Source organism: Dipodomys merriami, unplaced genomic scaffold (genome assembly GCF_024711535.1).
Source record: "Dipodomys merriami isolate MVZ:Mamm:240054 unplaced genomic scaffold, mDipMer1.0.p SCAF_160, whole genome shotgun sequence".
Taxonomy (NCBI): domain Eukaryota; kingdom Metazoa; phylum Chordata; class Mammalia; order Rodentia; family Heteromyidae; genus Dipodomys; species Dipodomys merriami.
Window position 1 is genome coordinate 644304 of NW_027202938.1, and position 19388 is coordinate 663691.

The window sequence follows — 19388 nt, forward strand, 5'->3', positions numbered from 1 at the left end:
ATGGCGGCCGGCTCCTCCCTTCTCTGCGGCAGCATCTCAATCAATAATGCAGGGGCGCTGCGGCAAAGCCGGAACCCCGAGGCGCAACCTTGCCCCGTTGCGCCATCTAGCGTCCATCGGCGTCCCCTGCAGGCTGCAACTGGACGATCAGGGAACTGCCTGGGTAGCACAAAGCCTTCCATTTCGCTTGAAAGGACAAAGGAAAAAAATAAATGGAGCGGTTTTTGTTTTCTGTATCTTTTTTTTTTTTGCCTTTCAGATTAATTTTAAGGCAAGGAACACCGAGTGCCGGTCGCGTACAACGAATACAGATTTATCAAGCGCTGTGTCGGTCCTTTTGTATCAAGCTATGAAGTCTTAGCCTTTACTTCCACAGGACCTAGTCCCAATCAAAACAAAAAATCGTATCATAGATGCCCAGTTAAATTTCAAGTTCACAATGGAGATTTTTTAAAAAGAAAAATATAAGTGCTTCCTATAGGCACTAAACACTTAACTGGACATCCTATCGTAACCAGATTTTTCTTAGCCAAGCCTGGCCACCCTCCCACAGGTTTTGAAAGGGTTGGTGGCAGAGCCAGGCTTGATTGAGGGGATTTGGAGAAACCATTTATGCGACCTTCTCACTAGGTGGTTCTCTTGGGAGAACAGTATGACAAAGGCTGGGGGGCTCCCTATTTTGCTCAGCTGAACTGAGAGCCAGGGCAGTGGGGAGGGGGGAGGGGGGAGGGGAAGGGCACAAAGTGATGTCCCCTTGAGATCCTGTCTCTACTTTTATGTGATCCAGTCCCATTAGGGGAAAAAAATAACAAAAAAAACTAGCCTCTTACCAGCTGGGTTTTATCTCATACACAAAGGAGTGAATAAGAGGTTTTGTGTAGGAGAGTAACATGACCAAATGCAAGTTTAAAAACAAATAAGATAACAGCATTGGGGATGGATTGGAGGAATTAACAAGTCTGAAGGCAGACAGACCTAGAGCAGGCTGTGGGAGGCCAGAGACCTCGTAAAAGTGGCAGGCGCTTGGATGGGAATTGGGTCTTCTGATTGCAAACACAGCAAGCCTGGGGGCCTGGTCCACCTAAGTGGATTACGGTGCACATGTGCAACTATTTTAGAAATCAGGAATAGCACGCTACATTATGTGTGCTTTCCCTCCCTGAAACACTAGCTCCACCCACACTTGGAAATACTGAAAATACTTTGTCCTCCTTTTCTCTCTCCCTTCCTCCTTTTCATCTGGTCCTCCTCAGTGCCTGCATCTAATTAACTCAGACCTCTTTTCTATGAGGAACTCTCTGCAAACCAGATGAACAGGACCAAGCGACAAAGTGAATTATATCTGTCTTAAGTATTTAGCCTTGTTTTTCTTGGGCCACAGCCTAACTTTTTTTTTTTTTTATGCCCTTGGAATGAGGGCACCTGCTTCTTTTCAAGAGAATCTGATCCAAGATCCACACAGATGGTAGGGCAGGGCATTTGGTGGTTGTCAGAGATTTCTCGTTTTTGGACCTTGTTCACAAAAAGCCAAACAGAACTTAGTAACTCTTGCACCCTGCCTTCCCAGTGGAGGAGGGTGTTGGCACCAAGTGAGCCTCTCAGGGAACGCACAGGTGTTGGTTAACAAGGCTGAGTGTACAGGTTAGAGGAAAGAGAGAACCAACCTACTCTCATGATTCCAATTGTGTGGAGATCTTGCTTGGTAAATGGGTAGGATTCACTTAGAAGAACACATGGGAGGAAGATGAGGAGTATAGTAAAAAGCAAGAGCAAATAGGCACACAGGACACAGTGATAGAATACTTGCATGTGCATTATTAGAGATGTGGCTCTTTCCATGAAAGATGTGCACTGGACTAGGAGCCCTCTCCTCCGTCTTCAGCTCTCAACTCTTCACTTCTCAGAAGTGTCCTCTCTGCCTCCAGTCTAACTTCGCTCCCATCTGTCATTCTCTCTTATGAGGGTCGCGCTCTATGATTAGTCTTTATTCAGTTTTTAATGATGGATATTTGGTGTGTTTATGTCTTCAGGGTCTGCTCTCCCAGCAGATTACATACCTCTACAGGGCAGGGATTAAGTGTGTTTTATTGACCAAGTACAATGACTTAGCCTCAACTTTTTAATCTGTTAAATGAGGATGGTAATACTGCTTTTGCCTACCTCACTGAGCTGTGAAATTAGAAACGATAATACACGGGCAACCTCCTTGTAAATCATAAAATGCGATGAAAATAATAGTTATGCCTACCGCCATGTCTGCTTGAATGTACCTCACAAGCTGAATGCTTGAGAAATGAGCTCCTAGACAGGAATTTCCACTGGATGATAATGGAAAGTGCTAAAAAGAAGTCGACAGTAGCCCTGACCTCTCATATTGCCCTTTTCACTGACCCTCTCATGTCAAGAGGAGCGAAATCGTAATGCGATGGCTGGAGATGTCTAAACATGAATGACTGTGTGCTCAGAGCGGACGGATTCCAGGGGGAAGTTTTGCTATTTGAATTCTCGGGCAACATGTTCCTTTCTTACCAAGAGGCAAGAATGGCCATCGTGACTTCTTTCCTGCTCCACAGGAGGGATAATGCAGAGGGACGGAAGAAAAAGAAAAATGGCTGCTTCAGCTTTTCCTGAGGAGCAAATAGAAGGAGCAGGAGTCTCCTGAGTCCCATCATGGCCCGGCTGTGAGTAGCATTGCACACAGGATGGGGAGGGACGCAGCTGAAGAGGACACTGCACCTCTTTCGCCTTTGATGGGTGAGTCAGGAAACAAGAATTTCCCAGTCCAATAGCCAGGGTGAGACAGGAATCACTGTGGCTGGGAAACCAAAGACCAACTAGGCCTAAACTGGGAAGACAGAAGGAGAAAGCTTGGATTGTACCAGGCCCCAGACACACCTTCCTTCTCTGTCTTCAGGTGTTGATCAACAGTATTACTGCTGGCTTCCCCACCCCACCCCTGTTGTTCAATGTGCATATCATTATAATTTAACTCAATACTTGGCAATGGCCTGTGGGTTGCTTGCATGCTTATGGTGACTCTAGTTCTCCAAGGACACCAGATTCCCTGTGTGTTGGTGGAAGACCATGGTCTCGGGCCTTAGTGAGGCCTCACTCCTGTGTCTTGTGTAGCTGGGCTCAAAGAAGTGAGCAGGGAGTAGGGCATAAGAACATAAACAGCTGGTGGTAGGTTAGAGAACAGGCCACGGGGAATAGCAATAGGCCTTAGGAAGGCAAGGAAAGGTAGACTTCCTGCTGGGCCCACAGGAAGACAAATCTGTACACCAAAGAGTAACACAAGCCAAGGTCACATGGGACCAATATAGGATATGGACTGGTGCCACTTACGTAAGAGGGCTGAGAAGGAGGAAACAGGGTACACATTAGTAAGTTTGGTTTTAGATGTTTAAAAAAAATTAAAGTGACACATAAAAAACACAAAAATTTCCAGGCCCCTGTGGCTTATACTGGTAATTCTAACCACTCAGAAGGCTGAGATCTGAGGACTGTGGTTCTAGGCCAGCCCAGGTAGGAAAGTCTGTGAGATTGTCATCTTGAATAAACTACCAATAAATCAGAAGTGGAGCTGTGACTCAAATGGCAGAGTACTAGCCTTGAGCAAAAGAAGCTGAAGAATAGTGCCCAGGCTCCGAGTTCAAGTTCCAGGACTTGTACAAAGAAACAAAACAAAAACCCACAAAAAAGTGTACATATTACTGTACAAGATACTGTTTCCTAGTTTCCCTAATGATTTACAAGTGTTTGAGCTTAGGCGGAGAAAAATCGGGGTTCCCTATCCTGTCATCTGTTATGGAACTGTGACTACAGAAAGGGCTTCTCCAGGGACAATAGGAGTACACCCTCTGTCCATCTAGACATTTACCTAAACACAGCCCATCAGGTTTGAGAACTATGTTAGAACAGAAGGCACTCTGGAGGGTCAGTGAAGGCTTGAGAGCCCCAGGATCACCCCGGATAGGACCAGAAGGGGAAAAGATCAGGTCAGCAGTGAGCTTAAGGGTCTAAGAGGGAAAGAAAGCATCACAAGGAAAATGTAGAGCAGGGAAATCCCAGACAGAGGCTGAGGACAAGGGAGGGAGAGGTACCTAATGCTACCATTGTGCCCAAGGGTAGGCTCTGACCTCCCAGGAGGAGATTCCTAACTTCTTCCCACCCCCTTCACCAGCCTCACCAACCCCTTCACACTAACTGCCAAGCTTGTTCTGGAAGAATCGCACGAAAGCAAACAGGTACAGAAATGGATTCTTAGGCACGGAAACGCACAGCCTGTGAAGCAGTAGCCCAGCTGGGAGGTGGAGACACAGCTCGTGTACAGAGAAGACAGGGGGGGCTTTGTGTGCCTCGAGCAAAGAGGAGCTGCCACCTCGCCAGCCCTCCACACCCACCTCCGGGCGGCGGTATGCAGCAGCTCCTCATCCTCATCCTTCTCCTTACTGGGCTAGCACTGGTAAGTCTTTCTTGTTTCTTTCCAGAGACTTTGGCTGGTCTTCATTCTTTGGGCCAAAATTAAAAAAAAAAAAAAAAAAGGAAAAGAAGGTGGGGGGAAAATGACTGGTGAAAAAGTATTTCAGGAGAAGCAGGAAGCCATTTTCCTCTCCAAATAAAGTTGAGTTCACAGCTTCGTGAGACACACACGAGACCCTTCTCTCTTGCAGGTAAACTGTGGCTGTATTTGAACAGCCGCAGACTTTCCTATATTTATAGATCTTAGCGGTTTGTAACACACACCGCCTATCTGGGGCCAGGCAGTACTGGCGGCCACTGTGGAGTCAAAACACTGTCCCTTCCTGTGGATACCAGCCGGGGCTCTGCCTGCCAGTCATTTGCAGAGAGCCCCTGCATGTGGATTAGGGGAGTGATGATTTTCAGCCTGTTCTTGTTGGCAAGGAGGCCTTTGGAATGAATCTTTGCAGTTCTCCAACTTTCTGTTGTTTCTGTCTTGGCACAATCCCCATGTCTCCCATGAAGGGCACGAGATCTGTCCACGGAGACTGAGATGTTGCAAATGACAGACCAAAAGGAGTTGAATATCAGCAATTCATTGCCTTCGTATTTTCTTTTTTTTAAATGAGAAGATTTAACCAGGGTGAGTTGTTCCCTGATTTATTTACACGGTGGAGGTGCTCGCTGGCACAGGAGACAGAACTGCTGGAATCTGTTGACTTAGAAAACATGAAGTGTCTGTGAGTTATGGTTGCATCAGTCAGTGAGCAGTGGATGCATCACAGAAAGCAAGGATTTGAAAATTTTACTCTAGATAGAGAGTAAATAGATGATTTCTAAGGGGTCATGCCCGGAGTGCAGTGGTTCAGGTTCTTTCTGCTGATATTGTGGGGATGAGCTTCCCTAGCAGCCATGAGACAGGGATGTCTCCTATTCCATATTCTGAAAAAAGGCTGGTCATTACTGGGGACTCAGCTGCTATAGGTTCTTTGTCTTTTCCTTTCTCCCTTCCTTTCCTTTCCTTCCCTTCCTTCCTTCCTTCCTTCCTTCCTTCCTTCCTTCCTTCCTTCCTTCCTTCCTTCCTTCCCTCTTCCTACCTTCCTTCCTACCTTCCTTCACTTCCTTCCTTTCTTTTTTTGGTGTTGGGTCTGTGGCTTGAACTCAGGACCTGCGTACTGTCCCTGAGCTTTTGTGCTCTAAGCTAGCACTCCACCCCTTGACTTCTGACTTTTTGGAAGTTCATTGGAGATGAGTCTCATGGACTCTCCTGCCTGGCTGGCTTCTGACTGTGATCCTCAGATTTCAGTCTCTGGAATAGCTAGGATTACAGATGCCCAACTTGTTATAGATTCTTAAATATCAAGTGTATTAACATAGAAAGATATGTACAGAAAAAAACATTCCACAAGCATACAAAACTATTATATGAGTGGAAGTGTGGCTCAAGGAGTAGAGCACCATACTGGAGCAGAAAAAAAAACAAAAACAAAAAACAAGCAAGAATGCGAGGCTCTGAGTTTAAGCCTCAATACGGGCACCAAATCAGATCAAAGAAAGCAAACCAAAGCGAAACAAAACAAGCTGTTTTACTTAAGACAGTTCACAGGGAAGTGAGCCCGTGTCTCAAAAATAACCAGCACAGAAAGGGGCTGGAGGCATGGCTTGGTGGTAGAGCCTGGCAAGTGCAAGGCCTTGCGTGCAAACCTTAGTACGCCAAGGAGCAACAGTCAGAAGGAGGAGGGAGAAGAAACTAAATAACAAGGCATAGAAAGGGAGTTTGGCAGATGGACAAGAACAGGCAGACTTTAGGTAGCATGCTCAGAAGTTCGGACTGCTCACTGGAGATGCAGCAGCCACTGAGGGTTGCTGATAGGCTCTTTAAAGAGATCTATCCCTCTAGCAGCGATGAGAGGCAAGGGAGGCACAGGGGGAGTCCCTCTCATTCTTCATTGGGGAAGACTCATGGACCTTATCACAGTCCCACTTAGTGGGATCTAGGACTAGACTAGAATAGAGTGATAATACTAGAATATAGGATAAGCAAGGCTAGTCACGATTGAGGTGATTGCTAGCTTTTGGATTCCAAACTTTGGAGATGCTGTCTGGGATGAAAGATTCTGAGGTTTGAGCCTGAATTCCACCCCCCCCCCCCAGGGCTGGCCCAGTAGGCAATCATTTACATGAGTTTGTCTACAGTGGGGAACTCTAGATTGAAAATGCAGCCTGGGTTGCACAGGGACAAGCTGAAGACAAGAGGGCAGATGAGATTGTAAAGAGCATACAGAGATGAGCAACTAATTATGAAATCTACATGGAAGTCAGTGCAGGCTCACAGAACCTGCAGGATTCAGAATGCATGTTAGATGTTCAGCTGCTTGCTCAGCATCAAAGCTGGCTTGCAGTGGGCTCTGCAGTGGGGAAGGAGGGGCAGGGCTGTGCACTTAGGCTCTGGAACCTGCCTGACTTAGCTCCCTTCTCCTACCTTGCTTGCTGTGTGACCTAAGAACAGGTTAAATAATCTGTAATGATCCAAGTGAGAAAGAACGGTGAATTGGGTCACAATGGTAGAAGAGGAGATACTGAGGTCCAGGGGGGTATATTTGAAAGGTGTGACCAGCAACATTTATGGACAAAATTGCGTATAAAATGTGAAAGCGTCAATCATGATTTAACCCCAAGAAAAAAAGGAAACAGGCATTTGCTCAAACTGGGAAGGGTATGGAAAACTATAGATTGGAGGGGAAATTTGTAAGTTTGCTCTTGGTCATGTTAAATTTGCTTTGTCTAGTAGAGTTGCTATAATTACTTTGAGATGTTTGTACTGTTGTACAGTTGCTCCAAACTGGCTTGAACTCCTCAGCCTCCCGAGTAGTTAGGATTCTAGACATGAGCTGCTGTACCTGGTATAAGGTGGAGGTCTTAAGAAGGCCATCTGGGTCTGAGGTCAGAAGAGAAGTCAATGGGAGGCCGGAGATACGCTGAGGTCTTAACCAAGGGGTTCCAAGGTTTAGAGCTCAGGAAGATGAGAAGAAAGTAGCAAAGGAGACTGAGAGGGTGGGATGAGGAAGGAAGAGTAAGAAAAAGCCATGTGCTGGAAGCTGTGTGAAGAACGCTGAAAGACAGAATGGCCATGTCAAGAGCTGACAGATATTAGAAGTCAGATGTATCTACCTCTTTGGAGGAAATCTATTCCTCCAAGATCCATGAGTCCGAGGAACTACTTGTAACACTGCTTCTATTACCAAATGAAGTTCTGCTGCAGGGCACAGGACGCTGGGCTGCCAGACACGACCCCCAGAGGGCCAGGAGAAACCCCAGAAGTGCATCAGCGTAAACAAGTTTGTCACTGGCCCTGCAAATGCCCCCAACGGAAGCCAAATTGCCCTCCTGGAGTGAGCTTGGTGAGGGATGGCTGTGGATGCTGCAAAATCTGTGCCAAGCAACCAGGGGACCTCTGCAATGAAGCTGACCTCTGTGACCCACATAAAGGGTTGTACTGTGACTACTCAGCAGATAGGCCTCGGTTTGAGACCGGAGTATGTGCATGTAAGTGTCTGTTTTCTTCTGGACCTTTGGCAAAGGCGGAGTCTAGACAGACATCCCTCCCCTGCCCCCCCTCCCCCCAACTCTTGAATTGTTAACTTTGATTAACTTAGTTTGGCTCAATTCAAGGTGGACTAATTTTTGTGTACCAGTGAACTGGCTTCACATGAAGTGAGCAGATACACATGTTCAGGAGCCTATTATTTCCTTTACATGGAAGTGGATTTTGCAATTCTCAGGTAATTGCTTTTAAGTGATAGAAAAATAGAAGTTATGTCAATAGAGTTGACTTCTTAAAGTACCACAAATGACAGCTTTTATTAATACTGCCCACAACCTGAATTCAGCCTTTTTCTATCATTAAAAAATTGTGGCCAGGCGCTGGTGGCTCATGCCTGTAATCCTAGCTACTCAGGAGGCTGAGATCTGAGGATCATGGTTCAAAGCCAACCCGAACAGGAAAGTCTGAGACTCTTATCTCCAATAAACCACCAGGAAACGGGAAGTGGTGCTGTGGCTCAAGTGGGAGAGTGCTCACCTTGAACTGAAGAACTGAGGGACAGTGCCCAGTCCCAGAGTTCAAGCCCTACAAGAGACAAAAATAAATACATAAATAGAATAAAAATTATGTCATGTAGTTGGGGGTAGGAGGCTCTTATTGAGATGACATTTTACTTTTTGCCCAGATTGAAGTTGAACCATTATCCTCCTCTCCTCCCTCGTAGTTCTTTGGACAACAGATATGAGCCACTGGTGCCTGGCTGATTTCTGGAGAAGTTCTTTGAAGGCAGTTCTAAAGTGTCCTAAGAAACTGAGAACTATTCTTCATAGAGGAGATAGCTTTCTTCTGGTGTATCACTGAAAGTCTTTCAAAGTTATTCTATTTTTTTTTAAGCAATGCTGCTTTTCTCCCATTTTAGACCTGGTAGCTGTTGGATGTGAGATCAACAGAGTTCATTATCAGAATGGCCAAGTGTTTCAGCCCAACCCTCTGTTTAGCTGCCTGTGTGTGAGTGGAGCCATTGGATGCATGCCTCTGTTCATACCCAAGCTGGCTGGCAGCCGCTGCTCCGGACCCAAAATTGGAAAGACGTCAAACTGTGTTCTGGGACCATCACAACGGCAGCTCCCAGAAAGCCACAAAACAATGCCAGGTGCTCACACGTAGAGCTGTTTTGCACGTATGACTTCTGTGGTTTTCTTGTGTTCCTTTGGTGCACTACAGGGACTGAGCATGAGTGTTTGGACTGGAGGTCAGAGCAATATTTAGTATTATCCTACTGAGCGTTATGCCTCAGGCAGCTACATTTAAGGGTCTGAAAAGAAAACTTCCTTTTCTAGGTTTTGTCAGGAAAACATTCCTGTGTTTCAAAGCTCTATTAGGTCAGAAAAAGTAGTACATTTTGGCTTCTTCTCAACCTATTTTTAAGAAAGTCGACCAAAGATTGTTCATATATACCTTGGAAGAAAACTTTAATATCATTCTATTATGGGCAAGAGCTTTGATCACCCAGGTCCTAAAATTGCCACAGTTAACTTTTCTATATAAACACAAGTGGAAAGCCACTGGTTTAAAAAGTAAATTTAGGCTGGAAATGTGGCTTAGTGGTAGAATGCTTGCTTAGCATACATGAAGCCCTGGGTTTGATTCCTCAGTACCACATAAACAGAAAAAAAAAAAAAAAAGCCTAAAGTGTCTCTGTGGCCCAAGTGGTAGAGTGCTAACCTTGAGCAAAAGAAGCTCAGGGACAGTGCACAGGCTCTGAGTTCAAGACCCTAGACTGGCCAAAAAAAAAAAGTAAATTTGAAATCAAATAAAAATATATACAAACAAATAAAAATATAACAAACAAGTAGGAATAGAACTAAAAACAATTTGAGAACTAACAACGGTTACCAATCTGACTCTAAATACATGTGGTTCAGACACTACACATAGGCTTTTAAAAGTAGGTTACTTATATATGCTGCAAGAAGAATGATATATTACTTATTTTGAGACCTGGCTACTTATGATACAAATGGCACTCTGGACATCTCATGTAACTGCTACAGTATTTTGGCACAAAAGGATCTACAACTCAGGCAAATGAAGCCCAGGAGAAGAAGAATAACACATCAGGGCAATATTGTTGCCAGGTTCTTGTTTACCTCTCTTTCTCATCTAGAAATCAAGAATTTCTTTTAATTTAGAGCTTAGTGATAGCTATCATGTTGGTGTCGAAAATTTATGAATGTTAATAGCTCCTTAAAGCTCATCTTTATTAATAAAAGCAACTATAGAAACTAATCATGAAAAGAAGATCAGCAGGGACTCTGCCAGTTAATTTGAAAAATATTCCCTAGGTTGGGTGAATTTGTCCACACATAATTAGGTAGCCAATGATACAATACTACACATGCTTTAAAAATCTTTAAAATAGCCAGGTGCTGGTGGCTCACGCCTGTAATCCTAGCTACTCAGGAGGCTGAGTAGCTCAGGAGGATTGTGGTTTGAAGCCATCCTGGGCAGGAAAGTTCACAAGACCCTTCTCTCCAATTAGTCACAGAAAAAGCCAGATGTGGCACTGTGACTCAAGTGGCAGAGTGCTTGCCTTGAGCAAAAGTTCAGGGACAAGCCCACAGTGCAAGCCCCAGGACTGGCAAAACAACAAAATCTTAAAATAAGGCAAATAGTTAATTTATTATTTTGGTGCTGGGAGTTGAACCCCAGGCTTTGCACATGTCAAGTATGTACTCTGTCATTGATATTTGCTATATTCAGTGCCCAGCTTTTTCTGCATGAGATCTGATTCAAAATAAGGCTCTTGTTACAAACCAGATGTGAGTCTCCCTGGAGGAAATTACCTTAGCACAATACTTCTCCCTTTGGGTCATGTTCAAGTTGGTTTCATCTGTGCAGCTCAATGGTTTCAGTGGATTTACTTGGAGCTTGGTTTGGAGAGGTCTCAGCTGGTCATTTTTGGCAGTCAGTGCTTGCTACGAACAATCGGAAAATGTCACAAAGTACTCTCTAGTATGTGATTTAGGCCTTGATATGTTCCCCAAAAAAGTGTATGTTCAACCTGTCCCTTCTCTGCTCAACTATGAAGTTGTATTTATCGCCCACAAGGAATTTGGCTTTCACAATTAGCTTCTACCACAAACCATACTTTAAGATATATGTGATTACAACTGCAGCTGGAATCTGGCTTTTGCTGGGTCAGTATGAAGCATGTGGTGAAATACAGCTATCAAGCTTTTCTCAGTGCTCACGAAAATCTAAGCACCTATTTCACAAATCTCTTGTAGTTTTCTTGCTTTGTTTTTTTCTTTTAACAAATACTAAATTCCTGAACTGTAGGGGTTTCGGTTACTTGTCAGCAGGGATAATAGTAATGAGATAGTCTAATGTACCAGGCTTCCAATCTGCTTCCCGCATAGAGCTCTTCAAACCTTCCCAGGTGTCCTCGTGGTTCTGCTTTTTCTCTTGCAATTTTCCATGCAGCCGCAAGGCCTACTGTATTAACGCTGAGAACAGTCATGCTATCATTTAATTCAAAGCAAACACATACTTCAGAGTGTTTCATATTTTCTATTAAGATGTCATTTTTTTTTTCTTCCCCGGTGCTGGTACTGGGGCTTGAAATCAGGGCTTGGGTGCTGTTGCCTTTTTTTCCCCCACTCTACCATTTGGGCCACAGCTTCATTTGCTTTTGAGTGGTTAATGGCAGGTGAAAGTCTCACAGTGAAAGTCTCCTTGCCAGGGCTGGCTTTGAACCACAAGGTAAGTCTGTGAGACCTTTATCTCCAATTAACCACCCAGAAGGCAGAAGTGGAACTGTGGCCAAGTAGTAGAGCGCAAGCCTTGAGAGGAAACAAAACAAAACAAAACACACTAAGGAACAGCACCCAATCTTCAGTTCCAAGCCCAGTACCAGCACACTTATATTTAGCATTAAGACTATGTTATTCTACCTGGTGTGGCAGTATACACAGTATATACAGATGCAAATCACTGAGGTAGGAAGATTGAGAGTTCCAGACCAGCCTGGGTTGGTATTGAAATCCTGTCTAAAGGAAAAAACAAATTACCCCTCCTCCTTCAACTATTCTGATTAATATCTCAAATTCCCTAATTTTATTTCAAAGACTGCTAGCAATAACAAACATGCAGCAGACCACATATAACAAAGACATCAATGAGAACATAAACTTAAGACTCAGATTGGGTAAAGCAGAATGATGCAAATAGCAAATCCACTGTTTTCCAAAACAAAGAACTGCCTCCCTGCCCTCCCCCCCCCTGCAAAAAACTGGACTGCCACATTTGACTGAAAGGCAATTTAGACAATCAGGAAAACAGAATGACCACAAGCTTCGTTTATTCACAAACAATCTTTTTTGCCAGCGGTGGGGCCTGAACTCTGAGCCTGGGTGCTGTCCCTCAGCTCTTCAGCTAAAGGCTAGTGCTCTACCATTTGAGACACAGCGCCACTTGCGGCTTTTTCTGCATATGTGGTGCTGAGGAATCGAACCCAGGGCCTCATGCATGCAAGGCAAGCACTCTACCACTGAGCCACCTTCCCAGCGCCACAATCTTTTATCCAGATCTCTTAAATGTTATCTTAATGATTAAAAAACTACTTCTATATATGTATATACTTATGTATGTATGTATACACGTGCACTTTTCCCCATTTATTTTAGCCTACAGGAATCTCCCACTTATTTGGAAAAGAAAATGTCTTGTGCAAGCAACAAAGTGGACTCCATGCTCTAGAACATGTGGGATGGGCATATCTAACAGGGTGACCAATGAAAACAGTAACTGTGAAATGAGACATGAGAAAAGACTATGCTACATTCAGCCTTGCAGCAGTAATGTATCAAAGACTGTAGAGGTAAAGTGTAGATTTAACTTAATTTTAATTCAGCATTATAAAATGAAATATGTTTTGGAGGGAGTAAGAGTGTTTGATTCTTCACTGGAACTCTTAGTCCAATTATCTGGAAAGAAAACAGACACTCATCTAACTGCACATTGTGTAGAGAACTTTACTTAGTAAAAGTATTGTTAATCTGCTGATTCTAGATAGTCTACCAGCTTAATAAAATGATTTGTTGGGGGTAAACCTCCAAGAATATTATTCTTTACAGAGTAGATCCTTTTCAGATTCTAACCCTCTACAGCCATATTTCTGTATTAGTGGAATCAAAGTAATGAATGCAAAATCCTGGTTGCTTACCACAGTTATGAAAACAGCCATTAAAATGTTCAAAGCATGGGCTGGGAAGGTGGCTCAGTGGTAGAGTGCTTGCCTCACGTGCATGAGGGACTGGGTTCTATTCCTCAGCACCACATAAGCAGAAAAAAGCTGGAAGTGGTGCTGTGGCTCAAGTGGTAGGGCAGTAGCCTTGAGCTGAAGAACTGAGGGACAGCGCCCAGGCCCAGAGTTCAGCCCCACGACCGACAAAAAAAAAAAAAGAAAAAAAAGAAAAAGAAAACAAAAGATGGTCAAAGCAAAGAAGTTCTGGTGTTAGATACCAATCACCAATTTGGACTGAATCACATCATTCTCCAAATGGCATGTGCTCAACAGTAAACTTGTCAAAGGACCATTATAAAATATTTTCCCTGAGACTTGGGGAGCTAGGTCTAGACCTGGCCCCATTCTTCACAGAGCCCAAGCAACTGTCTCAAAGATTAATTTTCAAAAATATTACTCATTCTCAAGGTATTCCCTGTCATATTAGAAGTTGACAACCCAATTTTAAAGGGATTAAGATAGTTATTCATCTACTTAGCCACAAAACAGTTTAAATTATTAGGGAATGTGCTAAGTCTTAGGTAATATTCCACTTGTATGGAACTGATTTAAGGACAGATAGCAAGAAATATGAGACAAAGCAAGAATACAGAGAGCCTCTGGTGAGAAGAAATTTTATAGGCAGAAAAGAGGATGCTGGAGGTCATGACACAGTAACTATTATTAATGCTCCAGACGTGATTTAATCTGCATGTTGTGCTAGGAAATGTTCTGTATAATCTATTGTATTAAATTTAAAGAACGGCTGTTTTTTTTTTGTTTTTTTCAGATTCCCAAAGGGAAAACATGCCAACCTACTTTCCAGCTTGCCAAAGCTGAAAAATTTGTCTTTTCTGGATGTTCAAGTACTCAGAGTTACAAACCCACGTTTTGTGGAATGTGCTTGGATAGGAGATGCTGCATCCCTAATAAGTCTACAATGATTACCATTCAGTTTGATTGCCCGAATGAAGGGTCAATGAAGTGGAAGATGTTGTGGATAATATCTTGTGTATGTCAGAGAAATTGCAGAGAACCTGGAGATATGTTTTCAGAACTCAAGATTCTATAAAATATGGGATAAAGTTAACATTAGTCAATTGTGTCATCTATAATAAAAAAAACAGAATGGGTAGAAAAGGGTGAGAAATCTTTATGAGTCAAAAATACTAAGAATATCCATTCATTCTCATATCACCATATTGAAAGATGAGATGTTTCTAAGAAAAGTTCTACCAAAATGTATAGAAAAAGTAGCTGGGTGCTGATGGCTCATACCTGTAAATCCTAGCTACTAAGTAGTAGTCTGAGATCTGAGGATCACCGATTGAAGCCAGCCCAGGCAGGAAAGTCCATGAGACTTTTATCTCCAATTAATGACCAAAGAACAGGAGCTGTGGCTCAAGTGGTGTAGTGCTAGCCTTTAGCAAAAAAGCAGAGACAGCACCCAGACCCTGAGGTTCAAGTCCCACACATGTATATACAAAAAATTTACGGAAGAAAACTTAAAAGTTATTTCTAAAATATATCCTGTAATTAGGTAATATGCAGATTATTTGGCACTGTTAAAGCATTCCACATAAGATATACAAATAATAATATTTATAGGAAAACATTTTATTTTATACAATAATGTGGAATACTATGTTGATAGTACATAAAGTTATATGAAATTAAAAAAATCTATACTTAAAAATGTAGACAAGGCTCTTACCAGATGATAATCAGTATAGGTGCAAGTAAGATTCTAGATTGTCCTTGAAAAGAAATATGAATAAACTAGAAATATAATTATATTTCTATATATATTCCTATCTATCTATCTATCTGTCTGTCTGTCTGTCTGTCTGTCTGTCTGTCTGTCTGTCTATCTATCTATCTATCTATCTATCTATCTATCTATCTATCTATCTATCATATATATCCTGAATATCAGTTAAGATTTCTTCTGGGAAGGAAAGAATGGACTTCTTGATTACTCTTGACATCTATGATCTGGACTTTTTTTTTTATAACAAATAATAAACTAAATTTCCAAGATAAAGACCAAGAACAGTATCATTATCTTGCAAAGGAAAGAAACTTAAAATAATTTTTTTCTAAAATTTATTCCCTTATAAGGTAAATGAACCTAATGTGTCTAAATATTAACTGGAATAATTTCATGATAAAGTTGAAAGAGGGTATTAAGATTAGTAGTGTTCTGTTCATTTATATAAATGATGGCATTCAAAACAGTAGTAACAAGTGGCATTGCTTAAAATCTTTTAAAACTGTTTATTACAAAATCAAGTGATTTTGACAAGAAAGCTATTTAAAAATAATTTAGTACAAGTACACAATATCTAAATTATGACTCTTTTGAGTACAAAGGGAAAAAAAACCCTGAAAAGTTAGTGGAATCACAAAATAAGTTATAAATAAATATAAAAATATAATTGTAAACTTTTTAAAAATAAAAGACAAGATTATTCGTGTATAAAAATCTAAATACAAGGTTATCAATAAAGAATATTGATCAGGAAATCTGTTCTCTGAATTTTTGACACAATTTGGGGTGAAGATGGTAGGCTTCCACCCATTTCACATGCAAGTATTATCAACAACCTGTGATCTAACAGGAAGCCCTCTTCAAGACAAAAGTGCTTCCTGCTAATATAAAAACCAACTGGGCTTTCTGAGTCACAAGCATGCAGCAGCAGGAAGGTGAGGGAACCTGTGAAATTAGGAAACAGGAAGGGCAGTTTGTTTTCGGCTCTTTGTCACACAGCTACGCTAAGCCGTGGTACGTCCTGCACTGGCATGCTCCGTGTAGTGTCCAGTTGGTTATACTCCTGTATGAGTGCTGACAAAGACAACACGGCCTCTGAGAAACAGCTTTCCTCCATCCCTTCGACTTGGAGATAGTGATGGAGATGAGCCTGAAAATAACCCCATTGATAACATTTACTGCCTCAGGAACTGTATAAACAGGAAATGAGAACTTGAGTAAAATATTCTATCGAAATCCTATACTCAGGCAACTTCCCATTTAAAACCAGTGGAAGGCTCTTTTCTTCAGTTACTATCAGTATAGCAATATATGGTAGACAAGGCCAATCCTGACTTGTGTTACCACGTACCTTAGCCAAGGCAGTTATAAAAGTGTGTGGTTACCTTTTTCTTGTACAGCCTCATGAACCTGTCTCTCAGCTCCATGAAGGTAGGTTTCACGCATGTGTTATTTGCTAAAGCTAATAATGAATGCGAGTGGCCCACAGGAGGTACTGAACACAGGCTGGTCTTCCAGCCTTCTTGATTCCAGGAGACAAACTGCAGGGCAGGTTTTAATCTGAGACACAGAAACTTAAAGGTAAGAACTAAGTCACTAAAAATGTCTACCATATTATGGTACCCCACATTAGTTAAAGGATACTAGTGATGGCATCAGTCTAATTATTAACTAAGTTTATAATCTAAATGATTTATTTTACATTAACTTTATGTAACAATGTGATAAGTAACAATGTCATTTAATAGTAACTCAAGGACATTAAATTGGCTATGGAGGGATTTAAAAACCTAGAAACATGTTACTTAAAGTTGGAAATCTGGTAATGAAAGGAAATAAAGGCATAGTTTTCTCTTTTAAATTCTATAGAACAGTTTTCTAAAAACATTCTGCCAAATAGTAAAAATAAATGTAGAAACTGTGCAGCAGGGGTGGGAATACCTTTTGGATATGCTTAGAAAATAAAATCACTTACATACCATGCAATAGTCATAAATAACATTATACTATATTTCTATTTATACTTGAAAGAAACAAGTCGCAGAGAAGCCTTCCCAAGGTCACACTTTAGGAAGTGGCATTATTATGTTTGAAGAGAGGCTGTCTTCCTTACTATGCTCCATTGTCCCAAGTAGACATAAATTACCTTGAAAAATAGAAAACGAACCTTTCAATATTTCGACGAAGATCTGAAATCTGTACATTTCCTCTAACCATGAGGGCACAGGCAAGGTATAAACTGTGTCTGGGGTCTCCTCGAATTAGCTGGTGATCTTTGCTGAAGGCATCTGAAAACATCTGATCCAACCTAGAACAGGAAATAGAAAAAAAGATCCACTGATGTACAGATGGGTTTCAGTGACATAAGTAAGGTAATGAGTTTTATAATCTTTTGGTGATACATTATAATTCAAATTTTCACCATAGATTTCTATGACTAGAAAAGTGCTGCCAGGAGCTGGTGACTCACACCTGTAATTCTAGCTCCTCAAGGGGCTGAGATCTGAGGATGGCAGTTTTAAGCCAGCCTGGGCAGGAAAGTCTGTTTAATCTCCAATTGAGTATCAAAACAGCCAAAAGTAGAGCTGTGGCTAAAGTGGGAAGAGTGCTAGCCTTGAGCAAAAACGGTCAAGGGATAGTGCCCAGGACTAGCATGCACGTGTTGACATAAAAGTATTATCTTTATCAAAATAAACCAAGTAAAGTATATTCAACTGACTTTTAAATATTTAAATAGGAGAATCAAGTCAGAACATATTTTTCTTTATGTTAAACTTAATTACAAAAATTCCATTTGTTCATTTCTCTTTTTTTTTGGGGGGGGGAGGGTTTGTGCTTGTTAGACTGGCATGGTGGCAATGAACCACACTTCTGGTCTTGGTTTTCACTGGCCATTATTTTAGGATAGGGTCTAGCATCCTGACTGGGCATGTTCCTGAGTCACATTCTATCTATGTCAAGCTTCCTGTCATTGCTGGAATCACAAGTGTGTGCCAGCACATTTATCTTTCTTTTGTGGAAATGGAATCTTCCAGACTTAAGAAATAACTTTACTGTTTTCTTAAATAAGTTTACTGTTGGATGCTTATGGCTCATGCCTGTGATCCTAGCTACTCAGGAGGTGGATCTAAGGATAGTGGTTCTAAGCCAGCCTGGGCAGGAAAGTCCTTGAGACTCTTATCTCCTATTAGCCATCACAGAGCTGGCAATAGAGCTGTGGTTCAAGTGGAAGAGCACTAGCCTTGAGCTTAAAAGCTCAGAGACAGTGACCAGGCAGAGTTCAATCTCCAGGACCAGCACATACACACACATAAAGAATAAATTTTACATATATTTACAGTAATTCATTTACCATCAAAGTACAATTAGGGTTCAGGTTAAAAGTGCTCACTCTCCTTAAAAATACTAGCATGCTGAGTGAATACAGTGAATAAAATATTCTACATTGTGTATACTGTTTCATTATAGTGATCATTATGATCCAATGGGGAAAGGTGTCCTACCTTGCTTCCAGGACTATCACTTGTAATATTTCTACAACTATCACCTTGTTGAAGCTTTATAAAAAGAAATCTCTATAGTTTTCATTTTCCTATTTTTCTGATTTCCATTTTCAACTGTGCATGTAAATGATGATAAGCTAATCATCACTGTGTATGCCAAGAGCATCTTTTGTTTTTGGGTTAAAGAAAGTGATGTTAACTTTATGCTTAAAGATGACACACACAAGCTGCAGAACCATGTGTTTAGGAGAACAATAGCTACCATATGAAAACTCAATGTTATTTAAAAAGCACATGTGAAAAGTACACTTCCGCTTTTACAGGTAAGAAAAACTGTACACTTCCGCTTTTACAGGTAAGAAAAACTAAAGATGAAAAGTCACTTGCTCCAAGTTTAATGCTATAATCCATATGTACACACACACACACACACACACACACACACACACACACATGGCAGTTATCAATTATGTTTTATATATTTCTCACAAATAAAATGATTACTGACCAGATAACGTAAACGTTAAAAGTTGTGCTTTAAAATAGAACTTCACGTTCTTCAGAGATTAGAATTCATTTACATCTTACCTGCGAGGAGGAATGTTGACATCTGCCAGTGTATACAGAGGGGTCAGGCTTGATGTAAGATAATGAAGTTGAGGAAAAGGAACTAAATTCATGCTGATTTCATTAAGGTCCATATTAAGGGACCCTTCAAACCTTGCAGAGCTGCAAGATTAATAAGAAAACAAAAAAGGTATTAACTTTGAATTTATATACTTTGAATTTCAGTTGCTTTATTCAGTTGGCATTTTCTCTAAT

The 19388-nt window shown here is 41.5% G+C and overlaps 2 protein-coding genes across 3 annotated transcripts in view; one reads left to right on the top strand and one right to left on the bottom strand.

The window, feature by feature from the left end:
- Ccn6 (cellular communication network factor 6) lies at positions 1-14429 on the top strand. The gene is made up of 7 exons (XM_070024778.1): positions 1-163; positions 272-327; positions 4268-4465; positions 7713-8007; positions 8925-9158; positions 12694-12887; positions 14083-14429. The coding sequence occupies exons 1-7, from the start codon at positions 1-3 to the stop codon at positions 14362-14364; spliced, it is 1422 nt and encodes a 473-aa protein (XP_069880879.1). The 3' UTR covers positions 14365-14429.
- Tube1 (tubulin epsilon 1) overlaps positions 13628-19388 on the bottom strand; it is an 18245-nt gene continuing 12484 nt past the window's right edge. The window contains exons 9-12 of one of the 2 annotated variants that reach the window (XM_070024765.1): positions 19155-19295; positions 17231-17371; positions 16449-16623; positions 13628-14713 (exon numbers count right to left, since the gene is read on the bottom strand). In XM_070024765.1, the coding sequence (XP_069880866.1) occupies positions 14666-14713; positions 16449-16623; positions 17231-17371; positions 19155-19295 (505 nt within the window). In that variant the 3' untranslated portion in view covers positions 13628-14665. Of the gene's footprint in view, positions 14714-15591; positions 16214-16448; positions 16624-17230; positions 17372-19154; positions 19296-19388 lie in introns of those variants that run through there. The other variant, XM_070024764.1, reaches the window with a different exon arrangement.